General features: G+C 40.2%; 1 protein-coding gene across 27 annotated transcripts in view; it reads left to right on the top strand.

Annotated features, from left to right (window-relative positions):
- ABLIM1 (actin binding LIM protein 1) overlaps positions 1 to 21869 on the top strand; it is a 209196-nt gene that overhangs the window by 55245 nt on the left and 132082 nt on the right. For 3 of the 27 annotated variants that reach the window (XM_039352735.1, XM_039352743.1, XM_039352742.1), the window contains exon 1: positions 16571 to 16947. The exons of 4 other annotated variants lie outside the window; for them this stretch is intronic. In XM_039352735.1, the coding sequence (XP_039208669.1) occupies positions 16638 to 16947 (310 nt within the window). In that variant the 5' untranslated portion in view covers positions 16571 to 16637. Of the gene's footprint in view, positions 1 to 16564; positions 16948 to 21869 lie in introns of those variants that run through there. 20 more of the 27 variants (XM_039352733.1, XM_039352732.1, XM_039352736.1 and 17 more) reach the window with 17 other exon arrangements.

Here is a 21869-nt window from a genome sequence, read left to right as displayed (position 1 = left end):
GGGGCTTCCCGGGAGCGCGGCTCAGCTGGGCGGCTTCGTTTTCGTCGATCTCGTGGCCCGAGGTCCCGGCAAGTACACGAGGCTCTGAATTGCAGTGGAGGCTGCGCTACAAACCGCAAGTTGTTGTTTTTTTGCCTTATATTCGAAGGGGAAGGTAGCCCTTACCAATTAAGCTCCCTCTGCTCCCTTTTCGGGTTGAACGGCCCAAATAGATCGCTGGAGCGTTCATTAGGGCGCCGCCATTTTGAGCGACCATGAAGCCTCGGGTCGCCATTTTGAACCATAACAACAGGCGCGGTCGCCATTTTGAAGGTCCTCACGTGCCATAGCGGTGCGTTTGGGCCTGATTCCACAGGAACTTTAGCCTGCTGTGCCAGGTTTCCAAGGGGAGATTTCCCAAGTTCTCCTTGCATGTTTCTCTCTTGATCAGAGAAAATAGCTGAGGAAGGAGGTGCGGCCGCCATTTTGGATTCCTCTATTGAACACACATATTCTTCACATGGCCTAGTCCCTTGTACTATCCTCTGAGGGGGTTTTATTAGAATCCACCTGTTCTTATTAGTCCGGGGCGCTGTGCATGCAGGGCCTTAACAGGCAGTTCTAGAGAATTGTCTGGCTGTTTGTCTTCATGGTTCATCAGAGCGCGGGAACCTCCCTCTCTGATAACCAGATCTGCGTGTTAATTTCCTCCATTCCTGGACATCTCCTATCCAGAATATCCAGTATGCGATGGCAGACAGTGCAACTCCTCAGACATCGCAGGGCTCTAATATTCCCCCCACACAAAAAAGCGCAGATCCTCTGATTTGGGGGCGGGGGGAAAGAAAAAGGCCAAGACAAAGAACATTGAGCCCTCCAAAGCATCTGAGCGAGAGGCTTCGAGGAGACATCTGGAGCTGGAGAAGGAATTTCCAGAGCTCAAAGGCTCAGTCCAGTGAGGCTGATGTGGTTCCCCCCGTTTCATTGGACCCATCCCCATTTGGGCCTCATTTCGCACCTTCTCATGATGCCCCTAGGGCGTGGTCTCCTCAGGGGGAAACTGACCAGGTTGGTCCCTCCCCTCCCCACCTCCTCCTCCTTCTTCAATCACACAACAGGTCCCTGAAGCAGCATACCCTTCCACTTCAGCTGGAATTCGTTATTCAGGACAACAGGCATGGTCAGAGCAGTTCCAGGCATTTATGCATCATGCCTTTGGACAGTTCATGGCATCATCCATGAGCCAAGGGTCTCCTCAGATACCACAACCTCCGCCCATGCCTTTAACTCAAACAGGGCGTGCCCTGTTAACTGGTGCTGGAGATTCTGAGACATCCTCTCAGTTAGGGGAAGGGGGATCAGTGGATCTAGAGATGGCAGACATTCCTATGTCAGAGGATGAGGAGGCTACACCGGATCTGGCCCCAACATCAGGTCTTTTCGATCCTTCACTGTTCAGGTAATTGCTTATGAAGGCTTGTACTACGGCCAGATTGGCTACTGAACAGGAACCTAAGCCATCTACCTCCACTGCGCAAGAGTCTAATCCCTTGTTTGCAGAGAAAGTAGTGGAAGAAACATAAATTCCTTGTCCAAGCGTCTTCCGCACCACTGTGGAGAAACAGTGGTCCTCATTGGCCATTCTGCCTTATCCTAATAGTACAGAAAAGAAGTTGTTTAACGTTTCCTCTTCATTTGCTTCTCTTCTAGAGGTGCCTACTGTAGATACTCCTCTCACATCATTGTTCTCCATATCCACAATTCTGGGAGATATGGCTGAAGCACTAAAAGCGGAGGACAAGAGGTTTGAATTTTCTCTCTGTAGAGCTTACCAGGCCTCGGTATGGGCGATCAAGGCGGCAACGTCTTCATCCTTTTTTGCACGGGTGTCCATTATGTCGCTTCGCGAGTTGCAGGACCTGATTTCTCCTGACCAGGTGCATGCCCACCAGACATTAGGAAAATTGCTTGCTGCTTCAGGATATATGGCAGATGCATCCTTCCATTCTGTCAGGTATTCCGCCAGATCTATCGCGGCCACTGTTTCATCCTGCAGGTTGCTGTGGTTGAAACAGTGGAGGGCTGATTTAAAGTCCAAATGGCGCCTCTCAACAGACACGTACAGCGGTACAAAGCTTTTCGGCCCTATCCTAGAACCTTACCTTATAGAGAGAAAGGATAAGCGCAAGGTCCTCGCGCACCCGTCTAAGAAGCCGGATAAAAGGCCACATCAGGAATTCTCCAGACAGGCTTTTCATGCCGGAGGTTCCTGGGAGTGGCGGTAGCCCTTTCAGGCTGGGCAGTCCTGGGATTGGACCAGAGGTTCCCGATCCTTCTCCCGCAGCCAGGATCGACAACAGGACCGCCAAAATCCAGGAACCAAGGGTCAATTCTACTCTAAGTGTCCCTTTCAGGGGTCTGGGAGTCGCCCTTACAGGTGGTCCAAGTGACGCCAAGGGGGATCCTCCCATAGGCGGTCGCTTAGCACTGTTCAGCGACACTTGGGAGCTTACCACCAATGACTCTTTGGTCAGGGAGACCATAAGATACGGTCTAACTCTAGAATTTATAACCACCCCTCCAGACCGCTTTATTCAGTGTCCCACTTCAAGAAACACAAACAAGGCTGAGTTAGTATCCACGGCCATATCTCATTTGTTAGAAATAGAAGCCATAAAATCAGTACCTTGGGATCAATGGGAACAGGGATTTTACTTCATTCTGTTCGTGGTCCCCAAGGCCTCGGGGGGTTGGAGAGCCATATTGGATTTAAAGGGGCTCAATTCCTTCCTAACCTACAGGAGGTTCAAGATGCAGTCTCTCAAATCCATTCTGACCAGTATCAGGAAAGGGGATTTCCTATCTTCTATAGACCTGACAGGCGTACCTCCACGTGCCTATCCTCCCACAACACCGCAGATTCCTCCGGTTTTGTTACGCGCACCAGCATTATCAGTACAGGACTCTACCCTTCGGGCTTTCATCGGCTCCTCGGGTATTCACAAAAATATTGGCAGTTTTGCAGCCCATCTCAGACTAATTCCGATGTGCGTACATTGTTACCTGGACGATATAATTATCCAATCCAGTTCTTTCCGTTCCGCCCAATCAGACCTTCAACTAACAATCAATACTCTTCAGGAACATGGATTTTCCGTGAATTTCAAGAAGAGTCACACTTCAACTCGCTTACTTCACCTAGGAGAGATTATAGACTCCAACCTTTGCAAGGCTTACCTATCACAGGAGCGCAAGGACAGTATCAGATCACTTGTCCACAGGATATATAGAGAGAAGGTAGTTCCACTGGTCCAGCTGTCTCAGCTGTTGGGAAAGATGGTTTCCCTCTCTGGGGATCGTTCCGTGGGCCAGACTACATTCCAGAGCCCTCCAGTAGTCCCTTCTTCCTTTCCAGAAGCAGAACATGAGTGCTTCCACAAGGAAGGTGAGAGTTCCACATCTCCACATCTCTTCTGTGATGGATGTCATCAGCAATGAACAGGGGATCCCTATTCAAGGAGCTCCCAGACACCAGCCAGTTTGGCTGGGGCGCTCACCTACAGACTCATATGGCACAAGGTCAATGGTCCCAGTCAGATTTAGCGCACAACATCAGTTGGCTGGAACTCAAAGCAATCCATCTGGAACTCCGTCAATTTTCCGCCCTTGTGGCGGGAAATCACGTTCTTATTCTGATGGACAATGTAGCAGCCAAGGCCCATGTCAACAGACAAGGAGGGACTCAGTTGTGGGCCCTCATATTGGAGGCCCTGGACCTGGGGTTGTGGGCAGAGTCCAACCTGGAATCTATCAGTCCGGAGCACATATCTGGGGAAGCGAATCGTCAAGCCAACTCACTGAGCAGGGTCATGATCGACCACTCGGAATGTACTCCAGCGACCATCCGCAAGCTTCTTCAGGAACAGGAGGAAGTTATCTTAGTTGTCCCACACTGGCCAAGGCGACCGTGGTTTGCCGACCTCGTGGATTTGTCTCTCTCCCTGCTGTGGAAGATTCCACTGGGCCGCGTCTCTCTCAGTCAAGGGAGAATTCAACACCCAGACCCCCAGTGACTTCAACTATCCGCTTGGCACTTGAGCGGGAGAGTTTAGCCAGGCAGTCCTATTCGTCTGGGGTGATCTCCATGATCCAAACCGCAAGGCGGTCCTCGACCAATAGGATCTATGATGCCACGTGGAAGAATCTTTGCACATGGTGTAATACACATAATCTTAGACCATTGGAGGTCAGTATTCCTGACATTTTAGACTACCTTTTGGAGGGCCTAAACAAGGGTCTATCCCATAGCACCATCCACAGACAGGTTGCGGCCTTGTCAACAGTTCTCACATCTGACAATCTAGTACCATTATCGCAGCACCCTGCGGTTGCTGCCTTTCTAAAAGGGGCGGTAAATGCTAAACCTTCTGCGGTGCATTTCTATCCCTCATGGGACTTACCTACGGTGTTACAGGCCCTCGTGACATCACCATTCGAACCCATCCGGTCTTGCTCACTTCACTTCCTTTCTCTGAAGGTTGCCTTTCTGGTAGCCATCACTTCGACAAGACGTATTTCGGAACTGGCTGCTCTCTCGGTCAGAAGCGACCTGTGTATTTTTCTGGATGACAGAGTGGTCCTTAGATTGGATCCTTCTTTCATTCTGAAAGTCAATACCTGGTTCCATAGGTCTCAGGATGTTAGTCTTCCAAACTTTTGTCCCAACCCGTCACATCGCTTGGAGAGGCTGTGGCACAAGTTAGATGCGCGCAGGGCCCTGCATCACTATGTTAAGCAAACCGCAGCTTTTCGCAAGTCGGAGGCCCTGTTTGTGTCTTTCCAGCCCTCTTCCATGGATAAGAAGGTATCGTCTTCAACCATTGGAAGATGGATCAGGGCTTGCATTACTCACGCCTATAGATCCCAGTCTCTCCCAGTGCCTACGAACGTCACCGCTCATTCTACGCGCAGCACGGCCACATCGGCGGCCTGGGCTACTCAGGCTTCTGTTGAGGAGATCTGTCGGGCAGCGACCTGGTCATCTCCCTCTTTTTTTATAAGGCAATACAAACTTGATAGGTTCGCTATGGCGGATGCCTCATTTGGTAGAAGGGTTTTGCATCAGGTAGTTTCCTCACAAGGGACGCATGCCTAGACTTTCCCTCCCCGTAGGGACATGGGTGGCTTTGGTATGTCCCACCGGTGGATGCTACGTTCATCATGCTGGAGAAGGGGCATTGTCTTACCTGAACGCCTTTTCTCAGCATGATGATGTAGTATCCACACCCACCCTTACAAGTCAGTCTAGGCAGGTGTAGTTACAGGAGGAACCATTGCATCAGACTTCGTCATGGATGCTTCGCCTCGTCAAAACTGGGGAAGGCACCGCCCAAGGGAGGCGTGGCTAAAGTTCTGACTTAATCTTGTCTGAGCAGGAAGGCTGAGATAACCCACCTGTGGATGCTACATCATCATGCTGAGAAAAGGCGTTCAGGTAAGACAACACCCCTTCTCTCACAACCATACAAACATAACTTATCTACAGCATTGTCGCTTTTCTTCATAAACATTCTGTCACTTTTTTTACCATTATCCAGCTATGCATGTAGCTACAATAACTCCCCTCTGCTCTCAACATAGAGAAAAGAACACATTGTGCATGCAAACTCCTCTGCCTGCCTGATTTATGATAAAAAGTTGGCTTCCAAATCCTGACTGAGAATGTGTAGATATTAAGTCTTAGAACAAGGTGACCCAGTTCAAATCCTTTCTAAGCCATGGAACTAATGAGGCAACTTTAGGCCAGTCACTGTCTTTCAGCTCAACCAACCTCTCAGTTTAATTACTCTTGGTAGGAATAAAATTAGAATAAACACTACTATATGCCATCTTGAGAACATAAGAGAAGGATGGGGTGTAAATTAGAGCTGTGCATACTCTGTTCACTCTCCAAAAGTTTCTGTCATGGTTCCGACAGATGAAACTCTTCAAAAGAACTCCGAGGCATTGTTTACCTAAAAGAATCATTGGATGTTTTTGCATGCTGGTAGAATACTTTACTGAAAACAAAGAAAGATTCCAGTCTTGTTTTGGCATTCAAATAACATGCTTAATTTATCTATTTGATGACCCTTGCATAGGGAGTTTTGCAGGAAAAACCAAAGAAATAGTTGTTAAGTATGGAGGATTTCTACTTCCAAGAACCAGAATTTGGCTAAAACTACATTTTCACTTTCAAATATATAAACCATGGAAGACAAAGTCTTCCATAACTGTAAGTATATGGTCTTTCTTCAGCTATTCATTTTATACGTAAGAGGATAACAGAATGTATTTGACTTTTAGATGCATTCATTGATTGTATAATTAGAATACTTAAATAGCGATTACAGATATAGAACAATCCTTTGTCTATTCAGTTAGCCAAATATTAAGAGCTTGAGTTTTTCAATACATAGAAACACAGGAAAGTTATTTATACCTGTATAAGCTAGAATTGGTTTCCTTAGTGATGGAACCAAGTGCTTCCAAAACCAAATATAAAATTGTTCATGGAGAAGACTTTGCCCTAATTGTTGCAAAACATCACTTGACAAACAGATCTGAAGCTAGGGAAGACTATTAGCAGAAAACATGCCCCTATAAATATATCAAGAATACATTGTATTCTTGTATTAGTATTTTTTAAAAATACTAATATCACATTATTTTACCCTGAGAAAGGGAAGCCTTATTCTTCAGATTAAAAAATTAACAAAATTCCTAGCAATGAGGTATGCTTGAATAGTCTTCACTTTTCACCAGCTCAGCTATATGAATGTATTACCAGTTCTCCAGGGTAATCCTTTTCTTAATTCCTAGATTTCAGGAATTCTCAAATTACTACTATCCAAAACAGATTTTAAGGCTCATATAGTCAATGGACGCCAGAGAAAGTCTGTTAGAAATAGAACTAAAAATAACCCGTTATGTGTTTCAGAAAATAGGACTTTCATTGCATGCCAAAATAATTTTAGATTGGATCATCTGCTCTCACACCAACCTTGCTAAAAGCGGAGTTAAAAGTGGATTTTAATATGGTGCATTCGCTTCTTATTTTGTAATTAAAGGATTTTTGCATCATAGCCAAGCCTTTCATTTTATAGCTACATACATATTTATAGCTAAACAGGAAGACCTCTCATCCGAAATTTGAATTTAAATCTGAGTTAAAATGGGAATCTAGTGATTTTCTACACTTGAAGTGGCAGATGAACATGGAAACAATATGCTTATGTATCAGATAAACAGTGTGTTATTGTTATCTAAGGGAGTCAACAGGGACAATGCTCAACATAATGATTTTAGTCTTTTGCAAAGAGGAAAATGGAGGAGTTGAAATAGGGCAAATATACTAAGGCATCTTCTAGCTTGCCTGAAACTTATTGTGATTCAATAATATCTGGGATTTTCATTTAAATTTCTGTAGTGCCATGGTACTGCCATTGTTGATCATTTATAAGCCTTCATTCTATTATTTTTCAGTCTAACCAATCAGCTAAACAGCTTAAGGTACATGTTAGTTTCTAAGATTCTGTTATTATTCCATGCCACAATAAAATTGCATTCCTTGAATCCCTGTGGTATCTTGTCCTGGTATATCACAGATGACTAGCATACAGTATATGTCATTATCCACACATCTCTATGCCCAGGGTTTTCCAAAATTTATATATGGGCATGTTTTTAACCAATAAAGGAGAATATTTAACCAATAAATATTTAACCAATAAAGGAGAATAGGTGTGGTTTTGTTTTTATGTTATTGAAGAGCAGATTTATTAAGACTTTTTTTTTCTTAGTATTTCAAGTGGCACTAATTCATTAGATAGTTTTAAAAAGCAAGCAGGCAAACTATTCTGGAGAGTTATTCATATGTCTTATCTGAGATAATACTGTCAAGCAAGTTTGTTTATCCCCAAGTGACCTTTAGTTCTCAGTTTTTTTTATTAGCAGAATGACAATAGTCATTCCATAACTTATAAGCTATGTTCCACCCTGACAGCTGTTAATTTATTAGGACATTTGCCTCAGTTATTGCTTGTTATTTCCAGGATAGATGGCAACTAGATAGAAAAGTAAATTCCTCTTCTTATTGTGCACCAAAGACTGCTATTTATGCAATAATAACTTTGTTAGATAGAATTATATAATAATAAAACTGAGAGATGCCATTTAGGCTCAGCTCAACTCCTGCCAAGGGCAAAAATCCACATTAAAGCTCTCTATGTAGTTTCTGCTTCAAAACATCCAATAAATTGAGACTCACCATCTTTCTGGATATTTGTTCATTCATACATTCATTTACAGAGTTTATAATTTGCTCAGATCAGATTGACCTTGGGTGGCTTACAGTTCTCTAATTCTTTATTTTGGATTAGAAACAAAGCTAAATATAAAATCATTAACAACATAATAATCAAACTAAAACACATAAATCACTATTCCCTATAACATTGGACGGAAACTAATCAAGGAGAGAAGCAGCCTAGAACTAAGAAGAAATTTCCTGATAGAACAGTTAATCAGTGGTATGGCTTGTCTTCAGAAGTTGTGAATGCTCCAACACTGGAAGTTTTAAAGAAGAGATTGGACAACCATTTGTCTGAAATGGTATAGGATTTCCTGCCTAAGAAACAGGGGTAGGCAACCTTGGCTCTTTTATGACTCGTGGACTTCAACTCCCAGAATTCCTGAGCCAGCTATGCTATGCTGGCTCAGGAATTCTGGGAGTTGAAGTCCATGAGTCATAAAAGAGCCAAGGTTGCCTACCTCTGGACTAGAAGATCTCCAAGATCCCTTCCAACTCTGCTATTCTGTTCCGTTCCTATCCTATCCTATCCTATTCCTATTCCTATTCTAATCTTAAAATGCAAAAAGTTCACTCACAACCCAGCCTGCAAGGCCTGGTGTAACAAGCAAGGCTTTGTTACATCCAGAAGGAATGGCACTTATTGCAATAAGGTTTTTTTTCTGCCTTCGACCTAAATCTATCATTTGGCATCCTGCACTGTGAAATGGGAGGTACAGGTCTTGACAATTTTAGATGACATCTTTTCACACATTTGTGGGGGGGGATCATATTCTTATTATTACGATCATTGAAGGCTTCGTGGTATCTCACTTTATAAAGGTTTGGTCCAGATAGTACAGTATCTAAATATTTGCTCTTCAGAATACTTTTAGCAATGTTAACTAGTTTCTGAGAAGCAGTTACTGTAAATTTGTCACAGCATAGTTATGATACTGCACTTATTATGTGTGGTTATGATTGTAAGAACAATAAAATAAATGGAAATAGGCTTTCTAGAGGTAATCTTTTTCTATGGAGAAGAAATTCTTTAATAAGGTATAAGCATGTAACATTAAGATTTCAAATAAACTAGTTAAAGTAGCATTTTCCATTTTCCATTGCCTCTTTGGAAAGCATTTGTTCTAGATCAGTGGTTCTCAACCTGTGGGTCGGGACCCCATTTGGGGTCGAATGACCATTTCACGGGGGTCGCCAAACCATGCTGTCCGCCATTTTTTTCCCTTTTCCCTAGCTGTCCTACTCCCTCTTATTGGTGGCCACACCCACTTGGGGGTCACCACAACATGGGGAACTGTATTATGGGGTCACGGCATTAGAAAGGTTGAGAATCACTGTTCTAGATCTATTTGGTATTATTTTACTGCATCCACTTGGAATTTGGTTAACTCCACAATTCAACTACACACAGTATTGTATATTTTCTCAATTGCTATTCTTTTCAGTAAAATCATTCTAGATAAAGTTATCTATTTTATCAGTTTATAAAAAGTAGTATTTAAGATATAAATGAAAATAAACTATCCACCCTATTTCATTAATAAATTATCAGCACAAGAAGATATATAATGAAGAGCATTAAGGGTCCATGCATTAGCTATTACTTGATACAATATTCCTCTTTATTGATTTATCCTAAAGTTTTAATATTTTAATAGGGCTCTAGAGTGTCTTAATGTCTTACTTGCTTCCTATTATCTCATTACTTTCAACCACAGAGATAGATTCTCAAGAAAGTCCACAGTACAGCTATAACAACTATTGTCTTATTCTATTGTGTTCTGTGAAATATAAAAAAGATGCAGAAGCTCTTGGCTAAATAAGCCACCTGAAGTACAGTTATTAAGCCACATCATTAGCACTCTTTGAAGATGCTTTCATAATCCCTAGTATTTTTATTTATTGATTCTCCAAAGGGCTCATTATCTATCATTTACTGCAAATGTATTTGCAACTATAGGAGCAATTTAGTAGAAGAGTATCATAGCTAAAGAATATAAAATAAATGCATATCCGAGACTTGAAAAGGCTGCATGGTGATTGAAATTTAATAGGAGTTAAACCCTGACTCATAGTTATTCTAGTTTATATTTTTGATACTGGATCATTTCACTTGCTCTCATAACTATTAACAGTTAATGTATAAAAAGTTTCAATGGGTGGGAAAGAAGTCATTACGTATGTATGACACCACTCTTCATGCATGATAAAAATCAGATCAACTTGGGGTTTTGTGTTGTTTTGTGTTTTGCCAGGTTTTTTTAGGATAAATAATCTAGATTCTAGAGCAGCGGTTCTCAACCTATGGGTCGCGACCCCATTTGGGGTCGATCGACCATTTTTCGGGGGTCGCCAAAGAAGGCGATCCGCCATTTTCTCCCCTCAGGGGGCGGCGCCGCACATGCGCGCCGTGCATGGGGGGTGGTGCCGCACATGCGTGCCGTGCATGGGGGCGGCGCCCCATGCGCGCGCCGCCGCGCATGCGCAGAACGTTTGTGTGACGGGGTCGCCGTCACACAAACGTTGAGAACCACTGTTCTAGAGGGACATATAAATTGCTATGTTTAAGAAAAACAGGTCAAACACAGTTTTGCATCCCATAAAAGTTTTAGAAGCAGATTTTTATTCTAATTTTTGAAAGACAGATTTTATTTCTATGTTATATATTTCACAATAAAATACTAAAATTTCTGCATGAAATTTGACAATGTCAAAGTCTAGCAGATTGCGGGGAATAAATGAATTTATTTGATTATACTAGTTTTCAGCCAATGTTTTCTACAGATCTTTTTGTCTCTGAAATGAGCAGAAATAGTTATCTGTGCATCAAATTTGGAAATTTGGAGAGAGTTTTTATAAAAGGATGAAATGTCATATAATAATCATATATGTTACCCATCCACATGTGCAGACAAGCATTTACTGATAAAGCATAAAATGGCTGCTTTAATCAACTCCAAGAGCCAAGCAGATTTGAAGTTGTGTTTGAATTATTAATAGAGAGAACATAACCATGCAGAAGAAAGCTCAGGAAGCTTGTACGTGCAAGTTGGTAAGATTCAGAAGAATGACTGAAGAATCGGTCTGTAAGAATGGTTTTTGCCAGTATGCTCAGAAGATCACAGCTTGCTTTGGAGGGATAGGTAAGAGAATTGGTGTGATAGAGAAATTGAGTAACATTTTATTGAAAGACGTGAATCATTCAACTAATTTTTTTTTTATGAGCAAGCTGTTTGTTTTCAGGTCATTAGTGAATTCTTCTGTTTGTGTTTCTGCATGCATGCACTTTAGATTATCGGTGTGAATAGTCTATTGCATATTGTTCTGAACAATTTAATGAAGAAGTAGTGATAAATTACAATGGCCTGTAACTGAATGAACACCTGAAATTCCTTAGCGTTTGATCTTTCATCTTTAAAATTTAATGCATCTATAGTGTTATAGTTTTTGTTACATTCCTTACTATATTTGCCTGGAATGAATATATAAATTGCAACACTAATGCAATTTTGTGGTATAAGCTTTCTTTAAGTCTAAATCAATTTAAATTATTTTATATTGCATGGAATAACTCAATAATGATGTCATTATTCTTTTATCACTTTTTAAACCATAACAGAAATGTCATAAATCAGCTCCTATTCTGCTTCCTGGAATAGTGGTTGAACTTTTGTTATTATTATTACAGCCTAATTCATAAGGCAGGAATGTTTGAATAAAATATTTGCTTCTACAAAAGTTGGCATTTTTATCTTTTAAAAAAACCTAATAGCAGGATTTTGTATTTGTTTTATTCCGTGTAAATGGAGCTTTGGATAAAATGAAACACTATCTTTTTTGTTAGCCTCAGTTAAATTTTATTTTTTGTATGTAGCATTAAGGAAGAAGATACAGAAAAAGACAAGATCTGGTGTTTGTGTTTTTATGACCGAAGCAATGAAGGCAGCTCTCTTCACACAATGAACAGTATTACTTCTGCTTTAAATAAATCTAAGGCTGTCATTTTAAATATATTTTCCTGTAGATTTACAGTTTATACTTCTAAGTAGCCATATGTAAGACCTTTGTCAATTGCTTTAGAAAAGGTTCCATGAAATTCAAATCTCCAAAATTCAATACTCCTGATTACCCATATTTTACTAGAAAAGTCTGTAATGACAATAATTGAGAGCCAGTTTGGTTTAATGGTTAAAACTCCAGATTAAAAACCAGGAGATAGTGAGTTCTAGTACTGTGTTAGGCATGAAAGCTGGCTGGGTAACTTTGAGCTAGTAACTCTGTCTTGGCCAAACTACCTCACAGGGTTATTGGATGAGGAAGGAATTATATTTATTTATTTATCAAAACTTGTATGCCACTCATTTCTGCCTTGACTTTTTTATGCAAATAATAAAAGTGATATATAAATAAATAAATAATGAGCCTACATATTACTATTCTGCTTCAGATAAGAACTCTAAAAGAAGGTCCATAGAGTAAGAAATATAACAATGAATAGAGCTAAGAATATAATTTTGGTGGGCTAATAATTCTGGCCTCTTTCATACTTAGAGATTTTTCTGAAGATCATTCTTGACCAACATGTTTACACTAAAAGTTGTTTCTTTAGGGCACATCAAATTTAAAAAGTAAAATAGTAATCAGATATTGAATTTTTTAAAAGATTTTTTTAAAACGTGAGGCCTAGTTTTAAAAAGTGTTTAAACAGGATTTCTTTCACAAAACAACTATAACTATTGTTCTTCATCAAAATATTGGAACTCCCAATAGACTCTTAAAGTTGAAAATGTAAGAAATGGCTGTTTCCCATATTTTCTGAACTTTTATGTAGTGGTTCACAAATGTAGAAAATTTGAGAAACACTGTTAGAAACCGTTATAAAGTAACGAATGATTAAATGAAATTAGACTTATATTGTCAACTTTAGAATGAGCACGGTTGCAGACATCTTTTTCCTTCTCATTCCTAGTTGTCACATAGCACAGAGGGAGGAGGTTTGCCAGGTATTGCGCTAGACTACACATGTCAAACACAAGGCCTGGGGGCCAGATGCAGCCCGCAAAGTGGTTTCATGTGGCCCGCAAAACCATCCTGGAAACAGTGAGAGAACGGCCCCCAGTGCCTTGGCCCTGGCCCAGGCCAGCCAGGAGGGAGCCAATGTACAATTTTGTGGTGGCTATCTATGCTGAAACGCATTCAGTCTTAGCTCCATAAGGCTGTCTGGAAACAACGAGGAACCCGCCCCTGCTGTATCAGCCCCACCCCCTGGGTGCATGCTGGGGAGGTGTCACCCTTTGTGAGGAATGAAGAAATGCACCATTGCCTGGAAGTGGCCAGCAAATGGCCCTCGACTACTTCACATATCTGGCTTGATGGGCTCTGGGAGAGGGGTTTCGGCAGATGAGTGCAGCTGGGTGCCCCCTTGGGGAAGTGGGGCTGGGCTTGGTGCCGTGGGTGCTTGAGGGCCAGGCTGGGTATTTGAACTCTGCTGTCCAGGGCTCCCGGCAGCCCGTACCACCATCCAGCCCCCCCCCGCATGTCCTGAGAGGAACAGTGAGGCTCCTCTTGTGGACCATGCCTTGGCACTTGCCTGGTCCCACCCCCTTCTGCCAGAGACCCTCAGATCAGTCCCACTCCTGCCCAGGCCCCCACAGGCACCCTTGATGCGAACGATGTAGAGTTGGCCATGTCCACTCAGGAGGCCACACCCACTCCATCCACACCTACCAAGTAGGCTGCACCCACCCTAGCCACACCCAGCCAGCCCCCCAAGAACAACCACAATGCTGATGCAGCCTCAATGAAATTGAGTTTGGCACCCCTGCGCTAGACAAAACAGACTTTCTCTCTCAAGGGAACCAAGGTCATCGACTGCTCCCCAAAACTGCTGGGCGTTTCATGAAAAGCTTTATAACCTGTCAGATATTGTGGCTATGTATAATCTGTATATTCATAAAAATGAAATGGCATTGAATTGGAAGGAGTCTCTGTGTTGAAGGTTTGGGAGGCAGATTATAAGCTTTATGATTATTATACGTTACATGTATAATATGTTACATTTCTGATATGTTTTTAAAGTCATATCAGAATATTGTGATTTGAACACTTCAGTATATAATACTTAAAAATCTACCTCCTGCCTTGGTTTTGATGAATGTAGTACAGTGTTTGCCCCTACCAAATTAAATAACTAATCAGAAATTTGCCATTTATTAGTGTTATATTGCAGGTGATGAAATTAATATTTGTACTGAAAATATGGTTTCAGAATAATAAAATACAATATTTTTAAACATATCTTCAGTTTAAAAATATTGCTGTTTTAAAATCATGTAAACTAAATTTAGCCTTTAAATAAACTAAATTTAACTTAAGATAGTTGACCCAAGTATTCTTATGTTGTAGTCTGCCTTTGTAAATGCAACCGTCCTCATTTGTTTGGCGACTATTTGAAGATAGAACAGACCTATAACTGTTGCAGCATCCCCAGGGTCACGTGATCAAAATTCAGATATTAGGCAACTGGCATGTATTTATGACAGTTGCAATGTCCCAGGGTCATGTGATCGATCACCTTTTGTGACTTTCTGACAAGCAAAGTCAATGGGGAAGCCAGATTCATTTAACAACCATGTTACTAACTTCAGTGACTCACTGAATACTCAACTTCAGTGATTCACTTCAATGAGCTTCAGCGATTCACTTAACAATTGTGACAGGAAACATTGTAAAATTGGACAAAATTCAATTAAGTGTTTTTCTTAGCAATGGAAATTTTGGACTCAATTGTGCTTGTAAGTTGAGGATTACCTGTATATCTAAATCAATATGATATAAAATATTCTACAGTTTCTAGTAAACATACTTAAGTATTTTTAAAGGAAACTGTTTACCCTATACAATTTATATTATTTCTGTTTGAAGTACAAGTAAATGAAATAGGTGGTTCATCTGTGATACATGTGGTTGAAAGATATTAGAATTATGTTGTTGCACGATGCAGCAGTATATATTTCACATTTGAGTACCATGTTTTGATTAATTAAATAAGTCCTTGTATGACATCAAAGGGAGGGATTTTTTTTCCTGTGTTTCTTTTCTGCCAACTGTAAATAAGATTTTTGCAGTCCAGATGTAATGGCCTTTGTCAACTTTAAAGGCAGTTTGAATGATTGCCACAGATGGAACACACAAGCAGTCATAGTAAACCATTTAGATTTATTTGCTTGTAGATTAGAAACAACATCTCTATTTTACTAGATAAAACAACTTTTGGTTTGTTCTATCAGGCCCTCTCTTCTTCTCCCCCCCCCAATTTATATCCCTGCTGAACTCACATACAGGTGACTCTGGGTGGCTTACAACATTAAAAATCTGCACTGTTAAAATTTTACAGCATTAAAACCTATTCCCCCCCTCTCAACCCAATCAAATCAACCACTTTATAATTTCCATCTCCATTCATTGTCCCCAGGCCTGTTGACAAAACCACATCTTCAGGCCTTTCAGAAAAGCAGTAGGGTGGGGACCTCAGGGGGAATGTGTTCTATAAAATGTTCATTTGAATCTTGTATTCACTAACTAATGCATTTCATGAATTGGTCCTATTGGACGAAAATTATTTGATGATTTATTATAACACTAAATGAAACCGTGGACTAGAATCATCCTCTACATATACCAGTATTTCTGCAAACATCAGAAAAGTAAGTTTGACTGAAATAGGTTTGGAGTAAACTAAATGCACATATAAATATGCACATTTGCATTCTTTCTTTTCTAATAACGTTGCCTCTTTATTAAACTTTGCTTTCCAAAACTATTTCTTAATTATTTTTGATTTTTTTTTGCTGAAGATACAAATCTGATTATGCCATTCATATCTTTTACTTTGCATTTATGTATACCAGTGGTTCTCAACCTGTGGGTCGGGACCCCATTTGGGGTCGAACGACCATTTCACAGGGGTCGCCAAACAAGGCTGTCCGCCATTTTTCCCCCTTTTCTTTGGCCACGCCCCTGGCACCCGGTGATGTATAAGTGGTTGGGGGGTCACCAAAACATGGGGAACTGTATTATGGGGTTGCGGCATTAGAAAGGTTGAGAACCACTGATGTATACAATAGACAATGGCTAAAATGACAATGATACCATGACATATAGTAGGTGGTTTCAATATGTTTGCAATTACCGCTTTATTCAATGTGCTTCTCATAATCTTCCAAAGATCAGTGCTAAAAATACTTCTTCCTTAATCTACTTTATGGATGAGGAAGAAAAGAAGCAATGTATGAGCATAACATGAGAGATGGATAGCTGGAAAAGTTCATATAATTTCTATCTCACTAAGGTTGACTTCCTTTGCTCATCATTTCACATAGGTGCCATAGACATGCTGTCTTTTCCCATTTTAAAGGGCTTTGGGAAGCTCTGCGGAACAGGGAAAAAAAGAAAATTGGTGTCTAAGCAGATGAAACACAAAAACTCTATCCAAAATATGTCTCTTATAGAGGAGGGGAATATTACTGAGGTAAAAAGAACAAAGAAGCAATTGCCATACTTGAAACCAGATGGCTACTATTTGTATGAATGGTTGTTTGAGCAATTGGAAAGTTCAGGTAAGTGGGGGACATGATTCTATTATAAATTTGGGGATACAAATTTATTTGGTAACCAGTAAAGGGTGTGGATGAGCATAAATTGTTAGCAATAAGGATGGAATGAATAAAACGTCCTAATTAGCCTTTGCCAAATGGATTCTCTGAATATGGTGGGTAGTTCTGAGGTCTTTATCTTAGCATGTCTGAAAGTGTTATGTTGGGGAAGGCTAGTCTAAATATCTTATATTATGCAAAGCAGCTCCTACATTTCCAAAGGTTTGGAGAGTAAGATACCATGTTCAACAAACAAGTGTAATATATGTCAATATGATAATCATATTGCAAATAAAGATTGTGTCATAGTATTTTTAGTTCAAGTTGTCCACCATTAACTCTTTTGGGACTCCTCAAGCTTTGGTTAGTATTTCTAGACTTGTGTGTGTATATTGTTTTGAATTGTAAACTGCCTTGAGTATTCAGTTTGATCAGAAAGGGTAGCATAATCAAGTAAACCTTGGAACACTTTAAGATGCTTTGAGTTTCTATTGGGATTATGGTAATTTTAAATAATAAGAAACGTAACATTCCTATCTTCTTAAAGTAGATAGATACCAGTTCTAACTATTCTTGTTTTAGAGCTGCAGATTTATTCACTGCTTTTCCCCCTTTGAATTGATATAATATCTGCAAATATCAAGATAAAGGAAGCAGTGGGGTGAACAGTTCTTGCATTTAAATTGCTCATCGCTGTCATTGTAAAAGATTAAAGTGTTTTATAATAGTAGTCATTATCTCTGTTTTCCAAATGGTAAAACAGGAATTGAAAAGGATAAAAACACCTGTTGAGCACAAAGAAAATTGGTGGCAAATGCATAAATAAAATCCCATTCAATCATTTTTCACTGTCCTCAATTTACATGCAATATACTTATCAACAGTGGTCCTGAATTAGTTTGCATTGATTTCACACTTTTCAATCATTTGCCATCAAATTTGCGTTGACTCTTAGCAACCACTTGGATAAATTTTCTCCATTATCCCCAACCTGATCTTTCAGGTCTTCCAATGATGCACATTTTGTATCTATAACTGAGTTCATCCACCTTGCTCCTGATTATACTCTTCCCCTTTCTTCCACTTTTTCAGCATTCTCCAAAGAGTTAGCTCTTTACATAATGCCTGAAGTAGAATAAATTAACCGGCTTATTTGTGCTTTCAGTGAGAACTCTGAATTGATATGTTTAATGATCCTTTTTTGTTTTATTGGTTATCCATGGTATTCTCAAGAGTCATTTCTAACATCAGAGTCATCAATAGTCTTTTTGTTCTGTTTCTTCAAAATCCAACTTTTGCGTCTACTGTATAAAGTCTCCCACAAAAAAATATTTCCTACATGATTCTGATCTTTGAGGTTATAAAATCATTTCAGCATCTGAATATCTTTTCCAACAACTTCAATTGTACTTTACAAAGTACTAATATGCCTCATATTTCTTGATTGGTAACAATAGTTGATAAATATTCCTAAAGGTTAAGAACCTATCCACTACTTTAATATCTTCATCATCTGTTCTAAGGCTGGTTTCCTGTGCCTGTTGTCATTTACATGTAATTCCAATCCCATTTTTTCCATTTGTATTCCTTTGTTGTCATGTCTGGAGCTTTCAGGTAACTTGTTTCAGCTATCAGAGTAGTATCATTAGTATAGTTCAGGTTATTGATATTTTTTAAAAATCATCTTCCAATTCAGCATCATTCAATACAAACTCATCATATATGGAAAATAATATAGAATGTGCAGTCATTTGCTAGCCTTGAGCCATTTTGTTTTACCATATTATGACAGGACTACAGGTAGTCCCTGACTTAGGACCACAATTGAGCTCAAAATTTCTATGATTAAGTGAGACATTTTAAAGTGAATTTTGCCTCATTTTATGACCTTTCTTACCTCAGTTATTAAGTGAATCACTGCAGTTGATAAGTTAGTAACCCGGTTGTTAAGTGAATCTGGCTTCCCCATTCCCCAAATTTGCAGATGACACTAAACTTGGAACCAGTCACGTTATACCTGCTATTGCCATCTTTTAACATACAGATTTGAGTTGGAACACTTTTTTCCTCTGAGCCTGTTTCCATCTTCTACTGTGATCAATGGTATATCCTCCAGAGACGTTAGCTTTGGGCAGTGAGAGAGTTTGTACCTGTCAGATAGGCTCTCCCCTTGTACTCCTAGATTTCTAGGTCAATCTGGCTTGGAGTTTTTGCTGACAGGCAGGTTTGAGGGCTGTGCCAAGGAGCAGGTTAGGTGGGCTATTTTTAAACACAGGTTTAGCACTCTTCTTAAGGAATGCTAAATCCATGTATAAAATAACATTACAGGCTTGCTGTGGGTAATACATTGCTTAGAAATCTATCCCCAGCCACAGTGTGCAACTTTCTAATGTGCAAGTGTCTATTAAGTTACAGTTGATAGGTGCAGAAAGAGTAGTAGCATGGCATACAATTGTGTTGTTATCACTTGGGGTGTTCTAAGATATGGTGGGATTGCATTATACCAGACTTGTCAAATTCAAGGCATGCGGCCAGATCTGGCCTGTGATGTGTTTAGATCTGGCCCGCAGGGCCCCCCTGGAGACGGCAAGTGGCCGACTCCCACTGCCTTGGCCCCAGCCTATCTCAGCCCAGCTGGGTGCTCCCCCTGGGTGCAAGCACAGGAGGCAGTGTGCACACGGGGGCTGGCAGTGCCCGGCAGCAGCTGTAACTCGTTGGCCCTTTTGTTGCTCATTGGCCAGCAGTAACAGCCAGCTGGATGTGAACCAATAAGCCATGCTCAGCCTCACCCCACCTGCACCACACTCACACACCTTAGCGCCCCACAGACAGGCCTCCCACAACCCGCCTCGCTTTGCCCTTGTGGCACTGGCACTAGCAGTAGCAACCCCGTCCAGCAGGAGCTTAAATACTCAGCCTAAAAGTAAAGGCTGACAAAAGTGTGGATTTTAGTTTGATCAGTAGGCATTCTGGTCCTTTTGCAGTATTGTCTGATATTATCGGCTCTCATAAAGTAACTACACTGGAGTTTAGCTTCTGTGGAAAAAAGGTAAATGCAATAAAGGTTCAAAGAATGTTCTTATGAGTGAGTGTATGGCTGATAAATGAATTTGCTATCTTCTTCAAACTGGTTGTAATACATACAAACTATCACTGAGAAAATAAAATAATATGCATTGTCTTTCAATGAAAGCCCTTTTATTTCATCTTTTTAGCAAGTTTGAGCTGTGTGCCATAATGCAAAGAAGCAAGTCTTTTATGAAGACATAATATATAGTGAATCTAAATGTAGAACTCCATCCTGCAATACATAGGCTTTCCTGAAATTCATATATGTGCCAACAGACCATGCTACCATCAATGCACCAAAACTATTTTTAAAAATGTGGACAATATTGATCTCACCTTTTTTTCTCACTTCCATCACTGAAGGAGTATACTTCACCATATAGATCAGTAACTGTTATAAGGCTGTTGGTCGGCCAAAGTTTTACAGTAACAGAAGAAGACTCCCCTTCTCTGAGGTGAAGATGACAACCAGAAGCAGATACTTCCACTGCGATTGGAGTGAGGTCAAATTAAACATATCACTGCTCAGTGTGGCACATTTACTTTCTGGATTATTAAAACTTATAAACTGCTAGTATTTCAGCCGTTCTCCTTAATCATTTCAAACTTCCAGTTCAAAAACAAATCATCTGTCAAACACTGTATAGATTAGTTGTATGTCTTTTTCTTGCTTCTTTCAAAAAGCCAGTGGTCCAATCTGTTTCAACCTTAGATCTCTATGTATATGTGTTTGTGTGTGTGTGTGTGTGTGTATCTTAAAATAAATTTGAAACTGAAAATACTTAATTTAATCACTTAAACATGAGCCAGCAGTGTGCTGCAGCTGCCAAAAAAGCCAACACAGTGCTAGGCTGCATTAACAGAGAGATAGGATCAAGATCACGTGAAGTGTTAATATCACTTTACAATGCCTTGGTAAGGCCACACTTGGAATACTGCATCCAGTTTTGATCACCACAATGTAAAAAAGATGTTGAGATTCCAGAAAGAGTACAGAGAAAAGCAACAAAGATGATAGGGGACTGAAGGCTAAAACATATAAAGAACATTTGCTGGAATTGGGTATGTCTAGTTTAATGAAGAGTGGGATGAGGGGGGGATATGATAGCAGTGTTCCAATATCTCAGGAGTTGCCTCAAAGAAGAGGGAGTCAAGCTATTCTCTAAAGCACCTGAAGACAAGAAGCAATGGATGGAAACTAATCAAAGAGAGAAGAAACCTAGAACTAAGGAGAAATTTCCTGACAGTTAGAACAATTAATCAGTGGAAGTTTTTAAGAGGAGACTGGACAACCATTTGTCTGACATGGAATAGGATTTCCTGCCTGAGCACAGGGTTGGACTAGAAGACTTCAAAGCTCCCTTCCAACTCTATTGTTGTTGTTGTTACTACTACTACTACTAGTAATAATAATAATAATATAATATCATCATTATCATCACTACTACTACTTAGAAAATGTGACAACAGATAGACATAAGGAATAAGCATGTACTCCAGCTTTCTTTACATCATTGCCCTACTATATTTGTGGATAAGATATTTCACTAGTTGTCTAAATAGAAAATGGAACTATGGAAAATGGAACTAAATAGGAAATGGAACAATGCTCTTGGCAATGCTGTAAACCAGATGTCTATAGAGATTCTCAATCATCCAGGTCATAGTTATCCCAAAGGTGCTTTTTCACGAGGCAACTGGACTTTCTTTTTTTTTCTTGAAAGACCTTTTGCTTATCCTCCAAGAAGCTTCTTCAGCTCTGACTGGATGGTGGGGAATGGAAGGATTTATACTGATTGCAGACAGTTGGTCATTTA

This window comes from Crotalus tigris, unplaced genomic scaffold (genome assembly GCF_016545835.1).
Source record: "Crotalus tigris isolate CLP2741 ecotype Arizona unplaced genomic scaffold, ASM1654583v1 scf7180000018468.2839379, whole genome shotgun sequence".
Classification (NCBI taxonomy): domain Eukaryota; kingdom Metazoa; phylum Chordata; class Lepidosauria; order Squamata; family Viperidae; genus Crotalus; species Crotalus tigris.
The sequence above is the reverse complement of the archived record's forward strand: the minus strand, read 5'-3'. Positions and strand labels throughout refer to the sequence as shown.